This window comes from Mobula birostris, chromosome X (assembly GCF_030028105.1).
Source record: "Mobula birostris isolate sMobBir1 chromosome X, sMobBir1.hap1, whole genome shotgun sequence".
In the NCBI taxonomy this organism is placed as follows: Eukaryota; Metazoa; Chordata; class Chondrichthyes; order Myliobatiformes; family Myliobatidae; genus Mobula; species Mobula birostris.
This window is the reverse complement of record NC_092402.1, coordinates 70640889-70665798: the sequence shown is the minus strand read 5'-3', so window position 1 is coordinate 70665798 and position 24910 is coordinate 70640889. Positions and strand designations below refer to the sequence as shown.

Below are 24910 nucleotides of genomic sequence, written 5' to 3'. Positions count from 1 at the left end.
ATTAGTGTAAAAAAACAAATTAAATCCACTGTGATTCAATGTTGTAAAACAATAAAATATGATAACTTCTGGGGGGGGGGTTGGTGGGGTTGAATGCTTTTTATAGGCACTGTACCTATCCAAACTTCCCTTAAATGATGAAATTGAGTTTGCATGCACCACTTGCACTGGCAGGTTGTTCCACATGCTCATGACCCTCTGAGTGAAGAAATTTCCCTCCGGTTCCCCTTAACCCATGACTTCTAGTTGTAGTCCCACCCAACATCAGTGGAAAAAGCCTGCTTGCATTTTGCATTTACCCTATTTATACCCCTCATAATTTTGCACACCTCTATCAAATCTCCCCTCAATCTTCTACACTTCCAAGGAATAAAGTCTAACCTATTCAAACTTTCGTTATAACTCAGTTTCTCCAGTCCTGGCAACATCCTTGTAAATTTTCTCTGTACTCTTTCAACCTTACTTGCATCTTTCCTGTAGGTAGGTGACCAAAACTACACACGATACTTCAAATTAGGCCTCACCAACATCTTGTACAACTTCAACATAACATCCCTTCCTCTGTACTCGATACTTTGATTTATGAAGGCCAATGTGCCAAAAACTTTCTCTTGAGCCTATCTACCTGTGATGCCACTTTCAATGAGTTATGGACCAGTATTACCTTTTGTTCTACTGCACTCCTCAGTGCCCTACTGCTCACTGTGTAAGACCTACCCTGGTTGGTTGTAGCACCTTGCACTTGTCTGCATTAAATTCCATCTGCCATTTTCAGCTCATTTTTCCAACTGGTCCAGATCCCACTGCAAGATCTGATGGTCTTCTTTGCTGTCCACTGCACACCCAATCTTAGTGTCATCTGCAAATTTGCCGTTCCAGTTATCCATTTACGGAGAGATTCAGAGATAACTGCAGTGAGTAGGTACACTATTAATAATGTATGCACATGCAGTCTTAGTACAGATCTCACATAGTCTAATAGTGTTATGTGCTTCTGAGCCATGCTCTGAAACTGACAAGTTTAGTTTAGTTATCAGGGTTCCTTCACCAAGTGCCTAATCTGGAGTTTGCTTAACAGCAGTGGCACTGAGTGACATCAATGGGAGACAACTCCCCTTTCAGAAAATAATGGGGAGTTAAGCAGGTAATGTAGGTATTGACTCTGAGCCTGAAATTTACGAGGAAATCCAGCTGCTTGAATGCAGCATTCTGTAAGTAGCTACATTCAAGTAAAATTTCTTATAAAATGCAAGGATAGGATAGTCATCAAACACAATAACTGCCCCTCAGCCCAGAAAAATGGAAAAAGAGATGTAAGAAATTAAAGAGCACGATATCCATTAATAAAATGTCACATAATAAGTAAAAGTGTTATCCCCAACAATAATCAATATTAATGTTATTAATTGATTTTAATGAAAGACAGGCCTACAATACGGAAGTTTTTTTTTGGAATCAAGAAAACCTACCAGATGCCCTATGAATTATCAAAATGACTTTATCAGTTCAAGAGAAACTTAACTATAGTGCGGTATACCACAGGAAGGAAATAGTACCCATTGCAATCACCAATCTCTCATGAAACTTCTCACCAGAGACTTGATTTTCACTTTAAGTGTTGCAGAATGTGCTGGCGTGGGGACAGGAGGGGAAGGGCTGGGTGGATGATGAAAACACGCAGTACAGACCTGAAGTTAAGGACACTGCATTACTCCATGTCAATAAAATAAGAAAATTTCAGAAAGGGGCTGCAGTTTTGTTGAAATCTGTAGAGGAAAGAGTATGCCCTAACATTTCAGGACTTGTCTCCTTATCAAAAGCAGACTGGATTAAAGTAAGGACAAAAAAAACAGCAATATCATTAAGGTATCAGAGGCACAACATCTAACTGTCCAAAGTCGCTTGGATACTTGGATTGTTCCAAGGGACTGGTAGATGCCATATAAGAATGGGCGTAGTGAGGTTGAGTCATGATGAGCAAGGTGTCCCAGGTTCTTCTAACTCTTTCTAATGGTTGCCCTTAGTTGGTGGTCCTTGGGAATATTAGAGACAGATGTTGTTTCAAAAGCAGTTAGATCTTTAGCCAAAAAAGGATGTGGGCAAAAAGATAAGGGATTTGAAATTAGACTAAACTGTTGTGGTAAAGGGCCAGCACTAGCATGATTGGCTGAATGGTTGCTTATTTTTGTTACACAGATCAAAATTACAGCAATTACATAAGAAACACAAATCCATCAAGTTGATGAATTGGGTGGGGTGAAGGGAAGCGTCAGGGTGAAGAGAGCATTGGGGAAACTATAGAAATATTCAGATAGGCCATTGCAGGTTGTGTGAAAAGCATGCCACTTTACCCTGCTTTCCACTGGAATTGCTTCCTCTGTGATTCCCTTGTCCATTTGTCCCTCCACACTGATCACCTTCCTGACATATATCCCTGCAAGCGACAGAGATTCTGCGCCTGCCCATTCACATCCTCCTTTGCCTCCATTCAGGGCCCAATGTATCCTGTGCTCCCAATGTGACCTCCTCTACATTGGTGAGACCCATCAGAAATTAAGGGACTGCTTTGTTGAGCGCCTCTGCTCCACCCAGCAAAAGTGAAATTTCCTGGTGGCCAACCATTTTAATTCCTATTCCTATTCCCATTCCCATTCCCGTTCCAACATGTCAGACCATGGCCTCCTCTTTTGCCACAATGAAGCCACTCTCAGGGTGGAGGAGCAACACCATAATCCTTCTAGGTAGCCTCCAACTTGATACCATGAACATTGATTTCTCCTTCTGGTAATTTTTTTCCCTCCACCTTGTCTCTTCTTCTATTCCACACTCTGGCCTCTTAGCCCTTCTCTCCACTCACCTATTGCCTCCCCCTGGGCCCCTTATTCCTTCCCTTTCTCCTATGGTCCACTCTCCCCTCCTATCAGATTCCTTCATCTCCAGCCCTTTGCCTTTTCCACTCACCTGCCTTCACATATCACCTACTAGCTATCCTCCTTCCCCTCCCTACCCCCCACCACTTTTTTATTCTGGCATTTTTCCCCTTCCTTTCCAGTCCTGAAGAAGGGTCTCGGCCTGAAACGTCGACTGTTTAATCATTTCCATAGATGTTGCCTGACCTACTGAGTTCCTTCAGCATTTAGCATGTGTTGCCTCTTAGGAGTGTGAGCCAGCTGCACTGAACTTAGTTTTTCAATAAATGTACTATGGAAAGGTTAACATCTATTGAGAATAGTGCCAAGGTTAATTGCTGTTAGGTCAATATTCTTGGATGGTATAAATCACGTCCTAACTCTTTTACGTTTACATAGTTGAAACAAATATTCGACAGGTAACTATTTGCATTCTACACTTCCCTTTCCATTGCACCCCACACCACAGCAGATCTTAAAGGTTTTGATCTCCATTAAACCCATGCATGGATAGGAATTTAAAAGCATTAGAGAAGGATTGTTTATTTTGCAGAGAACCGAGAGAATTGTGACAATGATGTTAGCGACTGCATCGAGCCAAAGACAGAGGAACTGAAAATGGGCACAACCCAGGACATCCCCACCCATATATTCTTCAGCTACGATGGCAACCAGACTCTTGAAAACTCTCTAAACTTCAATATTCTGCTGAAGGAAATTCCTCACGATCCAGCCTTGGTGGTGCCATCTACCTTGTCACAACACACAGGTAATTCGTCCCTGCAACACACAGCGTCACTTTAATTCAAGGCTACCTTTCTGGTTTGTGGATGGTTTTGAGCTTAATTCTAAATGGGATGCAGCATTGCTTTAATTCAAGCAGTTATTTTTTTGGTGATGCGGACTCACCTTTGACTGAATGCCTTTCCTCCTGAACTGCTCTTTTTCCACATGTACTTATTCACTACTGATCCTTATTGGAACAGACTTGGAATAGACTATCTGTGGATTGGTCAGCAAAGCAATGATCAAAGGGGTATTATTTCTTTGTCCCATGATGGATCAAATGGTGGCAGCTCTTTGGTGTTGGGGGTAAAGGACCAGCATGTCATGTGCAATCGGAAGCAAGGAACTCGGAGAGAGGGCGCACATTCCCCATTGGATGGCAATCAGGATTGAGGGCCTTAAGGTCCCCAACCCTCCTAATGTGGTTCATTATAACTAGGCTTGTGCCCTGTGTTTGTAGAATAAGTGACAGTGTTCATTGTTGATAAGGTAAGACCTCAACATTTATTTCTGTAAGCTGTATGAAATTACCCAGCTCAACATGAACTGCAGACTGAGCCTGAGGGACATGTCTATCTATCCTAGGGCTTTTCAGGTTTATTAGTAGCTCAGTATTAAGCCTCTTAGTACAATTTCCTGACTCCCTTATTGTTGTAAGGGCACTGCCTCCAGTAACTTCTGTTCTGAATTCAATCAAATCAAATTTTCCTCATACTTTGGGAGTTGATCATGTTCATGGAGAGCATGCTGCCTCTTTTAACGCTCACTGATCACGTTGCTGCCCATTCTATGAAAGTTTGGCTCTTTGGTATCCTCAATTCCTTCATGCAACAGCACTACCTCACAGAATCAGAGACCTGTGTTCCACCCTGACTTCAGATGCTGTCTGTGTGGAGTGTGCACATTCTCCCTGTGACTTCGTTGCTTTCCTCTGGGTACTCCCTTTTCCTCTCACATCTCAAAGGTGTGTGGGTTAATTGCCTCTATTGTTTTGGTGACAGGTAGAATCTGGGAGGAGTTGTTAAGAATGTGGGAAGAACAAAATGGTATTAATGTAGGATTAGTGTAAATGGGTTGTTGAAGGTAGGCACAGACTTGGTGAGTCGAAGGGGCTGTTTCAGTGACTCTGCATTTCCACCATACAATGTTGGGATATTATGCAAAGTGTGCCTTGTTGTAATATCACTTAATATAGCACCCGTTCAACTGTGGCTCAGTTTAGTTTCTGAGGCACATTGCTGTGCATCCAAGTCCCATTCTGGAGACAATGGACCACAAGTTAAAGCTGGCACACCAGAGTAATGTTGAAGAGTATTAAAGGAGTGTCAAAGGTGCTGCTTTTGGGTGAGATCTTAACCCAAGGCCTTCTCAAGTTGCTGTATAAGATCTCTGCTTCAAAAGAGAGGAAGAATTTAAAAAGATTCCTGTCTTTTATATCTCCAAAATTAAAGCGAATTACTTGATTCTATTCCCCCCTTAGCACTTTCCCACAGTCAGGTGGAATGCGTTTGACCTTGCCAAACCAATGTTATGTCCTGTAAGGAAATAGAAAAAAATTAAAAAAAAAGTTGGGACATCCTGACAGGGTTGTGAAAGGCACTGTAGGATATGTTAGAGCAGGGGTTCGCAACCGGGGGTCCACGGACCCTTTGGTTAATGGTAGGGGTCCGTGGCATAAAAAAGGTTGGGAACTCCTGTGTTAGAGCTTGTAACTGTTCAAACTGAAAGCACATGCGTCAGAAATCCTGGTTATGGTCATGATGAAACACTACCCTACTGCTTAACACTGTGCTGCACAGAGCAAGTAGTTGTATTGATAGGTGTCATGCCCAATAAGTCTCTAAGCTGTACATGTCTTGAAGGGTAATTTCTTTCAATGCAGAAGGGCTCATTTGGCCCATCAGCTGTCAGAAGAGCCATTCCATCAGTCCCATTCCATCTCTCCTTATTTTCCTGTGGGTCTGCAATCTATTCTCTCTCACATCAACCCTTATCTATTCCATCAACTCTTACAGTGGTCAGTTAACTTGCACTGTAATTTACAGTGGTCAGTGAACCTACCAATGCATCTTTGGGACATAGGAGCAAGCTCATGCCATTGCAGAGAGAATGCGAAAATTGCAAACAGACAATAACCAATGTTAGAATTGAATCCAGCTCTAACTGTGCTAACAGCTCTGATTGATCCTGTGGATAACCAGAGGCTTTTTCCCAGGGCTGAAATGGCTAGCACGAGAGGGCACAGTTTTAAGGTGCTATGAAGTAGGTACAGAGATGATGTCAGGGGTAAGTTTTTTTTTAATTAACGCAGAGTGGTGAGTACGTGGAATGGGCTGCCAGCGATGGTGGTGCAGGCTGATACAATAGAGTCTTTTAAGAGACTCTTGGATAGGAACATGGATCTTAGAAAAATAGAGGGCTATGTGGTAGGGAAATTCTAGGCAGTCTCTAGAGTAGGATACGTGGTCAGTACAACGTTGTGGGCTGAAGGGCCTGTAATGTGCTGTAAATTTCTATGTTCTATCGTTCTGTGCTCTAACTGTTAAGCCATTGTACGGCCCACTTCTTTCTAGTTTTTCTACCTGGTCTTTCTCACTTAGACAATCGTAATGGAGCAGATACAATCAATGCCCTTAGGCAAGGAAGAGAAAATATTCAGAAATTTCAGTGATGTCTGTTTCCAGAGTTTGCGCAATCTAATTCCTTTCCGTCTTTACTGACTCTGCAGGTGAGGTTAATAACGCAGTGAATGACTGCCAGAGTTCAGAAGTGAAGGTGTCTCTGAAACAGGATGTCCCTGCCTTCTCCCTTACTGACTCAACACTTGCTCCTTCTTTTGAAAGTATGAACCTGTTCAAAACTTCACTCAATGAAACACAGAACTCAGCCTCACTTCTGATGACTGCACAAACACCATCACTGAAGAAAGGTGGGTTTTAAAGTTCATATATGGTTGTTGCTGGTGTGGCCACCATTTATTGCTCATCTATAATTGCCCATGAGAAGGTGGTGGTGAACCATTATACTCTTAACGGTGAATATGCTCCTACACTGCTGATGGAGAATGAAATATAGGATTAAGACCCAGTAATGTTCAAGGAAAGGTGATTTATTTCCAAATGGTGATGGTGTGACCTGGGGAGGAACTAACAGATAATGGTGTTCCCATATGCCTGCTGCCGTTGTCCTTCTAGACAGTAGAGATCACATGATTGGAGGATGCTGTTGAAGTAGCCTGGGTGAGTAACTACAAGTGAATTTTATAGATGGTACACACTGCAGCCAATGGTTACCAGTGGTGAGGGAATGAATGTTTAGGCTGGTGAATAAGGTCAAGGTAGCTGCTCTATCCTAATGCTGTCAAGCTTCTTGAGAGTTGCTGACATTGCACTCATCCAGGCAAGAGGAAGGCATTTTATCATGAGACCAGAAGCAGGTAGGCCATATGGTCCATTAAGCCTGATCTGCTATTAAGCAATGATGTTTACCTCGGCAATATTTTTCTGCCTTATCATCTATTTCTTGATTTTATTACCGTCTAAAAATCTACCAAATACACAGATTCGCCTCCCTCAGAGTAAAGAAATTTCTCCTCATCTCTGTCAACCCTTTATTTTGAGACTTGTGGCCTCAGGTTCTACAGAGAAAAATTACAAGGATGTTGATGGGACTTGAGGACCTGAGTTCTAGGGAATTCTTGAATAGGTTAGAACTTTATTCCCTGGTGCGTAAGAGATTTCATAGGGGTATACAAAATTATGAGGGGTGCAGATAGGGTAAGTGCAAGCAGGGCAAGGAACATGGAACATAGAATAGTACAGTCACTTAGGCCCAAAATGTTCTGTTGACCTTTTTTAACCTAACACTTCCCTTCCCTCCCAAATAGCCGTCCATTTTTTCTTTCATCCACGTACCTACTTAAGAGTTTTTTTTTAAATGGATCTGCCTCTACCACCACCCCTGGCAATGTGATTCATGCACCTACCACTCTGGTTTTTAAAAAAAAACACTACCCCTTACATCCTGCCATATACAGTGCTTCTTCCAAGCACCTTAAAAGTGTGCCCCCTCGTATTAGCAATTTTACACCCTGGGAATAAATCTCTGGCTGTCTACTTTATCTGTGCCAGGTCCCATCATCTACAAAGGCGAGGCAGCACTGCAGTCCAGTCAAAGTCTTTGATGTGTGCAGTTTGCAGGATAATGGGCAAACATTTGTGGCCTAATGCAACACACACTAAATGCTGGAGGAGCTCAACAGGTCAGGCAGCATCTATGGAAGGAAATGAGCAGCTGCCATTTCAGGCTGTGGTCTTCACCAGGACTGGAAATAAAGAGGGCAGAAACCAGAATAAAAAGGTGGAGGAAGGGGGAGGAGCATGAGCTGGTGGATGATAGGTGAATCAGGTGCAGTGAGACAGAATGTAGAAAGGTGGGGAGGGGGAGTGCGGGGATGATGTGGAAAGCTGGGAGGTGAGACGTAGAGGATGCAAAGGGCTGAACAAGATAGAATCTGGTAAGAGAGGATAGTGGACTCTGAAATAAAAGGAAGGAATTGGGGAACCAGAGGGAGGAAGGTGTGGGCATTGGGCAGGTTTTGATGGCGGGGATGAGGAAAGAGAAGGGGTGAAGGGGCCAGGGGAATAAGGGAAAACAAAAAGGGGGGAGGAAATCAGTCAATATCAGATGGCAGAGCAGACTCGATGGGCTAAATGGCCTAATTTTGCTCCTATGCCTTATGGTCTTATTAAGGTGGATAAATCTCCAGAGTCTGACAGAGTGCACCCTTGGACTTTGTGGAGGCTAGAGAGGAAATTGCAGAGGCTCTTGCGGAGATACTGTACTTGCTTCATTGTTAGCCACTGATGAAGCTCCTGAAGACTGGAAGGTGGCTAATGCTGTTCCATAGCTTAAGAAGGTTAGCAGGAACTACAGGCCAGTCAGCCTGACATTAGTGGTGAGGAAGTTACTGGAGAAATTCTGAGGTATTTGGATTGACCAAGTCTAATTAGGAGGAGTCAGCATGGGAAGTTTTGCTGGATGAGCCTTTTAGAGTTTTTTGAAGAAGTAACCAAGAAGGTAGGTGTTGGCTGGGAAAGAGATGTTGTCTATTTGGACCTTAGCAAGGCCTTTGACAAGGCCCTCCATGGTAGGCTGGTCTGGAAGGTTAGGGCCCACGGAATCCAGTGTCAGCTAATGAGGTGGATTCACAATTGGCTCCAAGGTAGGAAGCAGAGGCAGATTCTCAGAATGGAGGCTGCTGATTAGTGGTGTGTCACAGGGGTCAGTGTTGGGATCCTGGTTATTTGTTATTTATAGAAATGGTTTGAATGTACAAAACTTGATCAGTAAGTTTGTGGATGACACAAAATTGGAGATGTTGTTGATAGTGAAGAAGTTTATTGTAGGTTACGGGGCGGGGGGGGGGTTCTAGATCATTTAGGGAAATGGGCCAAGGAGTGGCAAATGGAGTTTAATGCAGGCAAGTGTGAGGTGAGGCATTTTGGAACTCAAACCAATGTAGGGCTTGGACTATAAGTGATAGGGCACGAGACAGTGTGATACAACGGGACTGAGGAGTACAAGTGCATAGTTACTTAGAAGCAGTTTCACGGGTAGACAGGGTGGTGAAAAAGGCACTTAGCATGCTGTCCTTCATCAGTCAGGGCAGTGAGTATAGAAGCTGGAAGTTGCTGGTGAAGTCACGCTTAAGAGTACTGTGTACAGTAAAATTTTAGTCACCCTGTTACGGGAAAGAGTGCAGAAAAGATTCATAAGATGTTGCAGGGACTAGAGGGCCAGAGTTACAGGGAGAGATTAGCCTGCCTCGGTCTTTATTCTTTGAAACATAGGAGAATTAGGGACAACCTATAAAAATATTTAAAATTGTGAGAAATATAGATAGGGTGGATAGTAGCAGTCTATTCCCCAGGGTAGGTGAGCCCAAAACTAGGAGGCATAGATTCAGCATGAGTGAAGGGTTTAAAAGGGACCTGAGGGACAACTTTTTCACTCAGAGGCTGGTGAGTATATGGAATGAGCTGCCAGAAGAGGCATTTGTATAGGTACATGGAGGGATATGGACCGAGTGCAGGAAACTGACCAGCTGGGTGGGCATGGACAGGTTGGGTTGAAGAGCCTGTATCCCTGCTGTAATGTTCTGTGACTGTGTGTATTGGAATCCTCCCTGTCAAATCACTGCCACAGGTTTCATTAGGCTCCAGGTGGCAGGTACAAATGCACCATTGAAATACACACTGCCACTTCAGTGGCACATCCAAGTGGCAAAATAAGACTGCGATGGTCCAAACCAGAGCAATGAAGGGGAAAACTTGACACACCAACAAACATTCTCAAATGGAGACCACAGCTGCAATTGCAATGATTTTAGCACTGGCAATATCAGATACCAACCCTGATGAATTATTGAGCAGCAAACCATGTTATCAAAAACGCTTGAAGGAAATGATCAGGTCGGCAACTGGGCCAAAATAGAGCTGTCAGTTCCTAGGACTAGAATCCCAGTTTGACTCAGAAACAATCCTTGGGTATCTTTGTTAAGTTGTAAATCAGCACTGAGGGGGTTCAGATTGAATGAGCCTTACTCACGTGTGTTTTGGAACTGAAAACAAGCATTTACCAGTCTCGTCAAACACTTTTGGTTGTGGAAAGCTTTTCTTTTATTCTCATTTAACCACCCTGCTTTGCAACTTTGCAGATATCATTGATGCGGACAATGAAGCTGATATTGGCAAGGACCGTGATGCTGCAGCCGAAAACCTGGCTATGTCATCCCTCGTGCTGTCCGATATCGAAGGTGAGAGAGCTGCTGCTAGCACCAGCTCCCCGGAATCCCTCACACACACCAGAAAGCCTGCGAAGATGGCACAGATGCAAGCAGCTCCCACACCATCCTCTACCAAGGGTCAGGGTGAGTCGTGTCTCAGAATCTTCTACCAAAATGTAATTGCCTCCCTGTTTGAAGAGGCCTTAAGCCGTAACATGGCAACGCAATAGAGCAAAAGCTACAAATCAACACTGGTGATTTCTCCCTCTCTGCGGCTGCTTCTCTCCAAATGCCATGGACCATTCCACGGGTCAGGAGAGCTGGCAGGTGACTATCTCACAAGCTCTGGTCATCTATGTGTGAGGTTGTCTTAAACTGACTCTGTTTAAATTAACCCCTTCCCCCTATCTATTTTCGAGAAAGCTCTGAGGCCCAATAGTCTTACCAAACCCTGACAAAAATCAGACCCAGAGAGCTCAACTTAACACTAAGCTGTGTGTTTATCTCTGCTGTCCTTCTCACCTCCTTCCCAAACCACCCCCCCACCACCCACCATTACTGCACACCACGTTGTCTTCAATCCATTTTATTTCCTCGGTATTTTTTGTGATCTCCATGGCAATGTATTATATCCAGGGCCTCTAGAATTCTGTGACCAATATTCTGCTGCTCAAGATTGCAGAGGTAGCTGTATGGTCTGGAAACACTCCAATATGTTTAACATATAATTCTAATAATGCATAGAAAATTTGAGATGTTGGGATATTGGGTGTAGTATCACGGTTGAGTTACAAGGAGAGTTTTCCAGAAGCATGAGTTCAAATCCCACCCCAGCAGCTGGGAATTTAAAGTCAGTTTACAAAATAAATCTGGAATTAAAAGCTGACATCAGTGATGGTGACCCTGAAACGACCAGAAAACCCATCTAGTTCACGATTTTTCTTCAGAGAAGGCAAGTTCTTCAGCCTGAAACATAAATCAGAAAATGTTGGGAACGCTTAAGAGGTCAGGCAGTATCTGTGGAGAGAGGAGCCAAGTTAAGACAGTGACTACAGTGTGTATTATCTACATATTGCATGCCATTACTTTGGAAACACCTCCCAAGTCAACATTTGCTACTGTCAAGAAAGATGTGGGCATCAGGTCAGGATATTAAACATGGGCATTTAAACAAGTGAAATATATATTTTCTTTACATTCACTTATAGAATGTGGGCATCATTGGCAAGGCCAGCATATATTGCCCATCCCTTATCTCCTTTGAGGAAGTGGTGGTGAGCTGCTACCTTGAATCACTACAGACTTTCCGGTGAATGCACTGTCACAGGGCTATTGGGGAGGCAATTCCAGGGTTTGGAATCAGAATTAGGTTTATGATCGCTGATGTATGTACTGAAATTTATTGTTTTATGGCAGTAGAACAGTGCAATACTTAAGAAGATTACTATAAGTTACCATAAGAAATATATAAAAACTAAATAAGTAGAGCTAAAAGACAGCAAAATAGTGAGATAGTATTCACTGGTTCATGAACCATTCAGAAAGCTGATGATGGAGAGGAAGAAGCTGTTCCTGAAACATTGAGTGTGTGTCTTCAGGCTCCTGTACCTCCCCCCTAATGGTAGCAATGAGTAATGGGCTTAGCGTCAGTGAAGGAATGGCAGTATATTTCCAAGTCAGAGTGGTGTGAAGCTTGAGAGGAATGTACAGGTGGTGGTGTGCCCATGCTCCTAGTGCCCCTTCCCTGGAGGGTGGGAGGGTGGGATGGGGGGGGTTAGATTTGTGAGTTTGGTGATATGAGAGTTATCTGGGCAAGTTACTGCAGTGTATTTTGTAGATTGCACATCAGTCATTGTGTGCTGGTGGTAAATGTTTAGGGTGGCAGATAAAGTACCAATCAAGCATCCTGCTTTGTCCTGAATGATGTTGACTTTCTTGAGTGATATTGGAGGTGCACTCACACTTGCCAGCGGAGAGTGTTACATCACAATCTGGACTTGCGCCTTACAGATGGGCTTTGGGGTGTCAGGAGATGAGTTCCTAACTACAGGATACCCAGCTTCTGCTCTGGTATTTATATGGCTGGTCCAGTTAAGCTTTTGGTCAACAATGATCGTCAGGATGTTGATTACAGGAATCTTGGCAATGATAATGCCATTTAATATAAAGGGTCGATCATTGCACTCTCTCCTATTAGAGATCATCATTGCCCAGCACTTGTGTGGCATAAGTATTATTCATCTCTTATCAGACCATCCCCAAATGTTATGCAGGTCTTACTGTATATGGACAGAAATGAAGAGTTGTGATTTGGAATTGAACATTGTGTACATATCAGTGAACATCTCCACTTCTGTCCTTTTGATGGAAGGAAGGTTATTTATGAAGCAGCTGGAGGTGAAAGAGTCATAGAAAAGTACAGCACAGAAACAGGTCCTTTGTCCCATCTAGTCTGTACCGAAACATTTAAACTGCCTACTCCATCAACCTGCACTGGGAACCATAGCCCTGCATACCCCTATCATCCATGTACCTATCCAAACTTCTCTTAAAAGTTGAATTTGAAATCACATGTACCACTTGCACTAGTGGCTCATTCCACACTCTCTCGAAGAAGTTTCCTGTCATGTTCTGCTTAACCCATGACCTCTAGTTGTAGTCCCACCCAACCTGAGTGGAAAAGCCTGCTTGCATCTATCCTATCTATATGTCTCATAATTTTGTACACCTCTATCAAATATCCCCTCAATCTTCTACGTTCTAAGGAATGAAGTCCTAACCTATTCAATCTTTCCTTACATCTTGAGTCCTCCAGTCCTGGCAACATCTTTGTAAATTTTCTCTGTACCCTTTCAACCTTATTTACATCTTTCCTGTGGGTAGGTGACCAAAATCACACACAATACTCCAGATTAGACCTCACATTGCCTTAATATCGAGGGCCGTCACTCTCTGGAGTTCAGCTCCTTAATCTATGTTTTGACCAAGGTTGTGATGATGTCTGGAGCTGAATGATCTTAGTAGAAACCCAAGCTGGACATGGAGAGAGGGCTATTGATGAAGCAGTGCTGACTGCACTGCTAACAACATCTTCCATCACTTTGCTGAGAGTGGACTGACTGAGCAGTAATGAGCCAGATTGACTTTGTCCTGTGTTTAGTGAAGGGAGCATACCCTAACCCTAATTTTCTACTTGGCTGGAGGCAGAGCTGCTAGTTCTGGAAAAGAAGTCTTCAACCAGGATGAAGACTACATCTGGGATGTTGTTTGGCCCCATAGCCTTTGTTAGATCCAGTGTGCTCAGCTATTTCATGATGTAATATGGAGAGAACTACTACTATTACGGCGACTCAGGCCTAGGGGGCAGGCGTTGGGAGAGAACTGAAAATACTGAAAAATGGCTGTATAATGCTAGGAAGAAGAGAAGGACCTGACACCTGACACTTTTGGCAAGATGTAGTTATGAATATTTCCGTAAGATATAGGAGCAGGATTGGGCTATTTCATCATGGCTGATCCATTTTTCCTCTCACAAACCTCCTGCCTTCTCCTTGTATTCCTTCATGCCCTATCAACCTCGTGACTTAAATATAAATAATGACTTTGCCTCCACAGTTGCCTGTGGCAATGAATTCCACATATTTACCACTCTCTGGCTTAAGAAATTACTCTTCATCTCCGTTCTAACAGAACGCTCCTTTATTCAGAGGCTGTGTCACCTGGACTCTCCCACTATGGGAAACATCCTCTCCACGTCCACACTATCGAGGCCTTTCACCATTCGTTAGGTTTAAATGAGGTCACCCCCCATTCTTCTGAATTCCAGTGAATACAGGCCCAGAGCCATCAAAACACTCTTTTGTATGACAAGCCATTCAATCCTGGAATCATTTTCGTGAACTTCCTTTGAACCCTCTCCAGTTTCAGCACATCCTTTCTCAGATAAGGGGCCTAAAACTGCTCACAATACTCCAAGTGAGGCCTCACCAGTGCCTTCACATTACATCCTTGTTTTTATATCTAGTCCTCTTGAAATTAATGCTAATATTGTATTTACCTTCCTCACCTCAGACTCAACCTGCAAATTAACCCTTAGGGAATTCTCCAGAAGGACTTCGAAGTCTCTTTGCATCTTAGAGATTTATATTTTCTCTCCATTTAGAAAATAGTCTATGCTTTTATTGCTTCTGCCAAAGTGCATGAGCATATACTTCCTGACACTGTATTCCATCTGCCACTTTTTTTCAGCCTTTCCTTTGATACTAATCTTTTGAACTCCACCATCACTGACATTCTTGGAGCTGTGATTCATGATGAAAAGTTCCAGGACCGATGAGGTTTTATCTGATCTTACGGTTGTGGGTCTCTTAGCCGTATTTGTTGCATATTGTTTAGCACAGAAATAGCCCTGCGTTACAGCTTCACCAAGTGGTCCCTTAATTTTGAGCTACACTCATGATGCTCCTAGCTTGCTCTTTGAGTTTTCTCATTGAACCAGGGATTCAAACCCCTGTGGAGTGAGGGATATGCCAGGTTGTGAGGTTACAAGTTGTGGTGGTGAACATTTCTGCAGCTGCTGAGATTCCACTGAGTCTCATCAATGCAGTTTTGATCGATTTGAGTCCATCTCACCCAGCATGTGTGTGGTTTTACAGGACATGATGATGGGTGTTTCTGATGTGGTCTTCAAAGGTGCACAGTGGTCAGTTCTGGCAGTACTTTCCTGGACAACAGCGTGTACCACAGCTCAAGTAGGTGTACCTCTTGTGTTAGTTCACACAGACTGGGCTGCAGACCCAGTCTGGCAGTGATGTCCCTTCCCTCAGGACTCAATCCACTCATTCTATGGCGGTGTAACCAAGCCATTCTTAGTGATGGACATTGAAGTCCCCATGCAGAAGATATTGTGCCCTTGCTACTTTCAGAATTTCTTCCAAGTGTTGTTCAATGTGAAGAAACACTGGTTCATCTACTGAATGAGGGCAGGAGTTAGTAGTCAGAAGAATATTTCTATGCTCATGTTTGCCTGAATACCAAGAGACTATATGGGGTCTGGAGCAATGTTGAGAACTCCAAAGCCAGTGAATCAGACCAGTTAGGGATGGCAACATTTTTTTAATTGAACCCCAGTGAACAAGGTGGGTTTTCCAACAATCCAGCAACATTTTGGTTACAGCTACTGACCTTTGCTTTTCATTTTTGATATAAAAACTGAAAAAGTTGGAAATACTCAACAGATGAGGCATCATCTATGGCAAGAAAAGCAAAGTTAATGTCAGCTAGCTGACTTTTGTTATCAGAGCTGCCATTAACCTGCGTTAATTCTGCTTCTGCTTGCAGGTGCTGAGTACCTGTTTAGTAGTTCCAGTTTTCTGTTTTTATTTGTGACTTCCAGTATATGTGGTTTACTCTTTTGTTGCAGATATTTATTTAGCGGAACTTTAAATTCCCCAGTCATTGTTGAACGTACCTGTCACTAGTTCAGGCCTGTGTATTACTAGTCTGGTAATACAGTCACCATGCTGCAATTACTGAGACTGCATTAGTGATCCACAAGATACAGTTCAGGTGAACATTAAAGATCCCTTGGCACCGATGGAAGAAGAGCGAGAAGATCCCCCTCCCCCCCCCCCCCCACCAGTGTCCTAGCAAATATTGCGCCCTCAACCAGTATCACTAAATAACAGTAACCGCTCATTTATTTCACTGCTGCTTGTAGGATCTTGCTGTGCGCAAAATGGCTGCTGCGTTTACCTACAATGCAACAGGCACTGCTCTTCAAAATAATTCATTGTACGTGAAGCACTTTAAGATTCAAACATGAATAAAGCGCAATATAAATGCAAACTCTTCGTTTTCTTCTTCCCTCTGTGTATCAGTTTGTTTGCAAACCTCAGTGACATCTGGTTGCAAATCCTGATCTGTTTCACACTTTGAACCCTGCTCACCCCATTTTGAGTTTATTAGTGAGTTGAGAGTAATGGGATTATTCATTTTGTACTTTGACCACTTCAGCATCAAGTGGAGTGTAAGATGATAAATGTTGGCAATTGCTGACATAGGATTAGCTGTGTAAATTGATACCAGTCTGACTCAGACTCAGACAATAAATGGAGAAAATGCTTGTCAGTGGGCAAGGGAGCAACCGTGGAGAGAAAAACAAGAGGTAACATTTCAGGTTTTGCATAAGAAACGTTGAAGGATTACCCACCTGAAATCTTGCCCCCATTTCTCCCCCTCCCCACAGGATGCTTCCAGTATTTTCTGTTTTTAATATTACTTCTCCTGACTCTGAAATGATGCAGTTTTAGGAATGGGCTTGAAGTTGCCAATGATGTCCAATTCCCCTGAGAAAATCAGGTGAATAAGTAGTTGTTGCTAATTGTATACCTCAGGTATTACCTTCGTTGCACTTGTAATTGGGAGAATCTCCACGGGCAAGGAAACAAGCAGCAGCATGGGAAATTCTGGGGCATTTTGTTAAGCCATGGAATCACAGAGCTCTAGGGGCCCTCATCACTTCCCATCAAAGGGACAGTTTTCCCCCTCCAACCCCTCTGACTTCCCCACCCCCTCCCTGCTCCTTCCCACCTCCCCCCCCCCCCCAACAACAGGTCATTAGCAGTTTGTTGTGGAGGTCAGTAGTTTTAACTCAAGCTAGGCCAACTCCCAAGGTTACATCACATAAGCTCTTGCCTCCAGCCAATACAGCCCTACCATTCATTACATCCATTGTCAAGAAGTACCACCTCCCTTGGCTAATTGGAGAGGGAATGGACTCTTCCTGAACTGACTGGACAATTTGTTACTGTCCATCAACAGCTTTTTGTCCAATGTCTCTGAACTTCTTAAGTAAAAGGGTCTGGGGAAGCTTTTTTCAATCCCAAGTGATATTTCTTCCAGTAGCACCCTGGACAGTCAGCAGCCTGAATTACTGCTAAAGATGAACTTTCTTTTTTCTTGGTGTGTAAGTTTTTTGACCAGTTTAAATTCTGGGTTGCACTGCTGTCCCACATACAGTATCCAGGTGGACTGGTTTGTGCCTGGCATGTGTATGAGGGCAGCTGCACCCTGAGGCGGAAGCAAAATTTGGAAGAGAGTCATTGTGGACAACATCCTTTAGTGGCCTTTCAGCCCCTGTGGACAGGATGGAACATGGCATCTCAACAGCCAAGAGGAAGGAGAAAAAATTCCTCTATCTCAAATACACCATCAAGTACTTCCTAGAATTTGAAGTACCATTTGCAAGATATTTATCACTGTTTTTAAAACAACCAGGCTAACCCTTAACACCCTAACCAATGTGTTTGTTGTACTAATCTTGTGGACTTTCTACCTTTACACCAGAGTGAGGACAAATATGTGAAAGACATTATAGGGCAATTTATGGAAAAGAAAATCTTTATGAGAAGGACAACCTTAAATGTAGGAGGATAGGAGAAGAGAAAGGGGTTTAGTTCATCTTGAGCAACACATACAAAATGCTGAAGGGAGTCAGCAAGTCAGACAGCATCTGTGCAGGGCGTTTCTGACAGAGACCCTTAAGGGTTTTGTTTGTATCTTGCTCAAGATTTCCAGCATCTGCAGAATCTCTTGTGTTGAATTAATCTAGACTTGCAGTTCTCTCATGGCTAAGGCTGTGGTAAAGGTAAAGTTGAGGTTGCAATGTTAATGGAAGAAAGGATGTGTGGAATCCCCTTAGCCTCCTGTCTTGTCAAGGATGTTGACCAACTCACCTTTGTGGGAATCCTTGTGGAAATAGTCAAAGGAATTCCATTTGGAAGTGTCAACAAGCTTATTTGCTAATATTTTAGTGTCATTTTGAGCTGATAGAGGGATTGGGGGGCGGGGGGGGAGTGTTCCATGAGCACCCTTTGTTCTCACTGGTAATCTGCACACAGTCAAGTAGATTTGAGTGAGGTAATACAGCAGTACTGAGTTCAGGCATCTGGGGAATTCCCACTGCAGCCAGGAGCCTTGGGTACGCTTTGCATCCACTGTAACTAAAATCCACCTTAAGTGTCTCTTTCTTGTTACTAATAGCTGCAAGAGCACTATTAATATAAGGGCAAAAATAATAGCTCCACTGTGTCTACTGCAGTGAATGGGCTGTCTGAGTAGTTTAGCATATAAAAGAATGGTGTTAAACTGCTGGGCCAGTGAGTGATGGGTTGGCATGTTTGATCCTGGTGCTAATTACACAGCTATGATAGTCATAGGGGACTTGTACACCTCTCTTGTACAGCTTCACAGTAACTAATGATGGCTGCACAAGGTGCACATTTGTCCATTTGGCTGGGGCCATAGTGTAAGGGTGGCAAAGAGGAGTCAGAAGGTAAAGTACCTTTCAAAAGAGAGAGAAACCAAGTCACATCCACCACAAAATAGTCATCACCCTTTTCCAAGTGCCTCAATGAGCCTTAGAGCTGTAAAGCAAATGGGTTGGTGTGCATCTTGTTGTGGTAACCTTACCATGGCAGAGGGGGAGGGGAAATTTGAACAGAATTTCCCTTTTGGTTTCTGTGTTTCCTGGGGAACCACCTTCAGTAGTTGCACTTTCCACCGGGACTCCCTCAAGACCAAGTCAATGGAAGAGAAATAGTGTGGATGAGGCGTGGAAAGGGACACTCAGAAGGAAGGGAACTGGCAATTTTCAGACTTTTGATGTCTCCTGCCAATAAAATATAGGTGTGTGTGTGTGTGTGTGTGTGTGTGTGTGTGTGTGTGTGTGTGTGGGGTGTTCCTTAGAGCAGAGCATAAAAGGCTAGGATTCTGACAGGGTTTGTCATAAAAACCACGTGCTAGCAATAGTACGGCTTGTATGTGGAAGTAAAATGTCCTCTTGCTTTTCTCCTCCACAGGCAAATACATGCGTAGAAGAGTAACTGACGAAAGCGAGTTGCGCATTCCACTGCAATACGGGTAATTTTCTCTGATGTTTATTAAGGCTGTTAGATACAGAAGCAAGAACCACATTTGCTGAAAGCACAGGGAGCTCCAGCTTCAGGCCTTAAATCCGACCACTGCCTGGATCGTCATGTCTACCAGGTCTTGGTCTTAGACAAATTGAAATCCCCAACTGTAAATGTCATGGTCTCTTTCTCAATTTTGTAACTCTTGCAGCTCAATATTTTCTTTAATATTGCCTTTAGCTGGCTTTATCCCTGTAACCACTCTGTTGTCTTCCTCATGTTAAATTTTGTTACATTTCCTTGATAGACCTCCTAAGGAAGTCTTGGCCACATAACAAACTAAGCCAGGTCCTTAAGCTTGTTTAACTGGGACATTGAGATAACATTATTTTTGGCTCGCTAATGCAACCCAGTCTCTGATCAAAAGTAGCGAGCTTTTGTTCCTTGGCTGTGGAATGTAATGCATGGCACTATGGTCTTGAATTTGATTGGTCTTATTTCTACACCTCTCTTCACACTCCATTTTAGGCTTGGGCAAGAAATGCTGGCCTTGCCAGCAAATGGAAATGATACAGTATGCTTCATCTGCCTGACACTGTGTAACTTCAGCTTTTCCTTATCATCCAAGTCTTTCCATCATTACCTGAGGTCTCACCCGCAAATCCTTATCTTGTTCTTAAATCTGCATTATTAACATATTTTTGCTGGCATCATTCAGAAGATATGCCTTTCTGAAGTCTTGCTGTAAAAACTATCCTGCACTTCAAGGTAGTTCACTGTATGAAGTGCTTTGAGGCAATTTGTGCTGTGGCGCTATATAAATGCAAATTTTCTCTCTGATTTCGTCTGCGCTAAATTTAGAGCATCGATTGACACCAATGCACAAAACTCCTGTCTGTTTTTTTTTGTTTGAAGTCTACTGAAAGCCAACCCGTTAACAGTGAAATTTCCCCTCTACCACAGTTGCAGATCTGAAGTAAGTGGACTCCATCCAAGGAGCTTGCTTCTTGTCTAAAGAAGTGCTTCTGTATCCAAGTAAGCGAATACTAAATATTAGCAGTGAGCCCCACCTTCCTTTGTCTTTCTCCATTCTTAAGTAAAACCCTTAAAATGCTCTGCCACCCCTCAGGATTCTAGCCAGCAGTAGCTCAAAAATTTAAAGTACATTGATTATCAAAGTATATATATGAATACAATTCTGAGATTCGTTCTCTGTCAAGCAGCCCTGAAACAAAGAAACACAATGGAACCTGTTAAAAGAAAACATCAAATACCAAACGCGCAAAAAAGAACAAATTGCGCAAACGGCAAAAAGTGAGCGAACACCACAGACAATCAAATATCAAACCAGGAGTGTTCAGTTTGGTTCAGTTCAGCACCACGAGCTGGCTGCAGAGTTGGTCTTCACCAAAGCGCCCCAGTCCGCATCAGTCACCCCAATCAAACTGCTCAAAATACAGAAAGCAAAGAGTAACCAGAATCCAGAAACACATGCTACGTGAACCTCAAAGTCCCCCAAAACGAGTCCACAGCCTCGCTGATCAATCCTTGCAACATGGATACCTAGACTCTTGCACTTTCCTCCATCAGCAAATAGTGAAAAGGAGAGGAAGACTGATCAAATGCAGGCAGGCAGCGCTGAACACACACCCGTCTTCTGCTCTTGTCCTCGTCGACTTCGATCTTGCTCAATGCCTCAATCAGAGAGAAGCAGTGGAGTCGATCATGGGCTCACCCCACGCCTCCAGGCTGCACGCTCTGCTCCCAACCTCACTGAACTCCCTCAGAGACAGCAAAACGCCAGATCCTCAGTTGGCCCAAACACACACACCATCAAAATGCAGGACGTCACTGTTGGACACGTTGTTCGCTGGCGCCATCTTGTAGAGACATTTCTCTCACCTGCGAAAGACCATCTTTCATGTCTGACCAATAGTGTATGATCCACTGTTGCTGAGCTCAGCACTGTTCTCACCAGATCTTTACCCAAGTATGCTTACCACTGAAGCTCTCTCAACAATGCTCAAGAGCGGCCTCCTAGATGATACCTTTCTTTCCTTCCCTAACCCAAGGGTGCTGAGGGGTTACTACCTCCCTGAGCCACGACTAGATAATTCAGCGCAAATTTATCTTAGGTACTTATTACTATGGAGCCAATTCTACTTGTGGCCTTTACAAGATCTTGTGGTCTGTCCATACGATGATGTCCCCTTCAATAATTTTCTTGTTTCAGGGAGCTGGAGCTTCTCCTGAGGTCTAACCAACGCCTGAGCATTTCTGTTCCCAATAAAACTGCTGTGTTTTAATTGTACTTCTTAGGCACGCACACACCTGCTTTTGGTGTTTGTCCCCATGGTTCAGCACTGTGATTAGCTACTTTGGCACAGACCAGATACCATCGCTGAACTGGTATCATGTTGTGCTTAGCACTTCTTAGAGGCAGCATTCCTTGGATGATCCTTTGCTGTCTGTTGCCTAAAATAAAGGTACATTAGCTCACAGTTTTCATATTGCCGTGCCCTGCACGGCTTTGGAAGGGATTTGATGGCATTGCCCCTGCTGTTCCTCAGTGCCAGGCTCAGTCATCTCTCCTGGCAGCAGTCCCAATGGAACTGGAAGGCACATCTTCAGACTGCTACTTATCTTCCAGCATCTCTCAGTATGTCCCTGCCAATGGCAAAGCTGGCTCCAAAGTCAGTGATTTAACCAGTCGTCAACCCCCAAACTCCCAGTGGAATCTCTGCCTGCAAGACCCCAGTGGGGACGATAAAGAAGAAAACTTTTGCCTTTATAATTGCAAGTAGTCTGCATCGAAAACTGCTTTCCATTCATACTGCTGGTGCCTATGGCCGTGTCTCCTTGCTGCCTAGCTTCCATTGCAAAACCCAGGTGGTCCAACTCGTGTGAAGCCGAGATCTTTCAGATGTCCCTCCCTTTCCCAGGTCTAAGCCCAGACATTGCTGGGCTTCAGCCCATGTCTAGATCTGCATCCCCAGTCACCAGTCAATACTAAACCACCTCTTGGGCTGATCCCAGCATGCACTCCAGTGGCTTAGTCACCCCCTGGACCTTGAGGGCCAGACCAACCTTTGGTCTGCCTCAGGACAGTGAAACGGCTTTGAAGCTCCATTCAACTTATTCTTATGGTTTGTATTAAACTCTTCACTTTGACCTCAGTCTGACCATGGCATTTGCAGTTGTGCCTGAATTCTCCTCGGGTCAACTCTTAGACTTAAACCTCTCAATAGACTTCATTTATTTTCCATTTAACTGGAAGGATCGGTCACTATATCCCCCTGCACCCTTGCCTCTCCACAACCCCCCCAATCTCTGACTGTCCCTGATATCTTACCCTTTTCCCCTGCACACATGGTGTCGGTGCTTCTAAATACTGTTCTCCACTTCTCTCCCCCCATCCCTACCCTAATGTGCCTTGCCCTCTTCATGCTTTTCACCTGATTGTTATGTCCTTCTAAGAATTGACTTTCTGTTTCTTTTAGAATTGATTTTAAAGTTCTCTTACCAGTCTTTTAAAGATCTTCATGGTCTGGGACCGGAGTACATCACAGAGTTGTTTTGGTTTTATAATCCTGCTTGAGCTCTCAGGTCTTCTTCCGCCGGTCTCTTAAATTTAAATAATCTCCCTTAAACAATAGTCAGCAAGTCCGCTTTTTTGAACTACACTCCGAAACTGTGGATTTCAATATCTAAAACTATAAGGGATGTAGACTTAGCTGATACTTTTAAATGGCAACTCAAAACTTATTTATCTAACTTTGCTTTTAACGAACATCTTTTTGTCTTTTGTTTTCATGTTTATTTTTATCTTGCGTTTGTACTTTTATCCCATTGTAAAGCACTTTGAACTATCAGTATGAAAAGTGCTCTATAAATAACGTTGTTGTTATTAGTAAAAACATAATAAGCAAGAACAGGAACTCTCTCCATCTCTGTTTTAATTATACAGTATTTAATAGCCGAGTCTCCACAGCTCAATGCATCTCCAACAGTGTCCTTCCTGTCTGCTAATATTGTGTCCTTTGGGCATCATGACCCCATGCCATCATTCTATTCCTCTCCCTCATGATCATCACCTTCAATCGTGGGGATCCAAGGGCAAGCCCTCGTACTGATCTAAGGTCATCTTGCAGAACAGGAAGGACCCAAACTCTGTGTCTGCACCATCTCCATCCTCATATTTAGCATTTAAACTGGAGGAGTTTGTGCGCTCCCTTGACCTGGTCCCTCCACACACTGGGTGCCCACTCCACCTGTCGGCTTGACCACAAAATCCTCTCCCTGCTTCCTTGATCCTCCTCTTAACTTTCCGAACTCACCCTTTGTCACTGCCCCTTGTTGCTCCACTTTCTCCAACAACTGCCCTTTCTCCTCACTTGTTTGCAAGGTCTTTGAATACACTAATATCTTGGAAATGTATTCCCACTTGTCCCTGCCGAAGGTCATCAGCTTTCCAGGCTCAAGTCAAGAGTGACTGTTTGATCTCCTTCGTTGCCTTCAACACCGTTCTCCTTGTAACTCCTAATTCATCAACATAGAGTTGTACAGCACAGAAACAGGCGTTTTGGCCCACCAGGTCTCCGCCAACCATCACAACCATCTGTACTAATCCCACTGACCTGCATTAATTCCCTGCTCTGTGCCCTGCTGATTCAGTTATCTGTCCAGATGCCTGCAAAATGTTGTTCCTGCCTCCACCACCTCCTCTAGCAGCTCATTCCAGAAACCCCTTTGATCCATGTTAAACCTCCTCCCTGTAAAGTCTAAAGTTATGAAAATAACTTTAGACCACCTTACTCTGGGAAAGAGATGCTGGCTACCTCTCCTATTTGTGCCCCTCATAATGTTATATAGCTCTGTCATGTCACCATAGTCCCCTTTGCTCCAGGAGATCGAGAGAGTTGAGAGTTTCAAGTTCCTAGTAGCCTAGGTCTCTCAAACTACCTGAGTGGGATTAAGACTTTTTGCAATACTGTCCCTTTGAGACTCGCCCTACGTCCTCCAGAAGCCTTAGCTCACCCAGATTTCTGTGGCCAGTATCCCCCTGCACAAGGTCTGGAAATCTCTAAGATCTTTGCTTAGATCCACTGGCTCTTGAATCTTGGGTTACCCCAACTGTCATGGTCTTTATTTTATTATTTAGAGAGAGTGTGTGGAACAGGCCCTTGCCGCCCAGCAACCCCCGATTTAACCCTGGCCTAATCACGGGACAATTTACAATGACCAATCAACCCACCAACCGGTACGCCTTTGAACGGTGGGAGGAACCGGAGTACCCGGAGGAATCCCACTCAGACACAGGGAGAACGTACAGAGGATGCCGGAATTGAACTTTGTACTCTGAAGCCCCGAGCTGTAATAGCGCTGTGCTAAGCTCTATGCTGCTGTGGTGCCCCACATCTTGTTCTACTTTTGCAGAGTGTTTTACCCTGGCCAAATGCCCTCCCTCTGCACTTGCATGAACTGGTTACTGTATACCACTGAGTGGTTACTCTGTA

At 43.7% G+C, this 24910-nt stretch overlaps 1 protein-coding gene across 5 annotated transcripts in view; it reads left to right on the top strand.

Moving 5' to 3' along the window:
* Nucleotides 1-24910, top strand: part of LOC140191890 (bromodomain adjacent to zinc finger domain protein 2A-like) — a 140395-nt gene that overhangs the window by 52965 nt on the left and 62520 nt on the right. For all 5 annotated transcript variants that reach the window (XR_011883953.1, XM_072249715.1, XM_072249714.1 and 2 more), the window contains exons 3-6: nucleotides 3463-3678; nucleotides 6424-6624; nucleotides 10414-10626; nucleotides 19344-19404. Coding sequence is in view for 4 of the 5 variants with exons in the window: in XM_072249715.1 (XP_072105816.1) it covers nucleotides 3463-3678; nucleotides 6424-6624; nucleotides 10414-10626; nucleotides 19344-19404 (691 nt within the window). In the remaining variant the exon portion in view is untranslated. The remainder of the gene's footprint in view (nucleotides 1-3462; nucleotides 3679-6423; nucleotides 6625-10413; nucleotides 10627-19343; nucleotides 19405-24910) is intronic.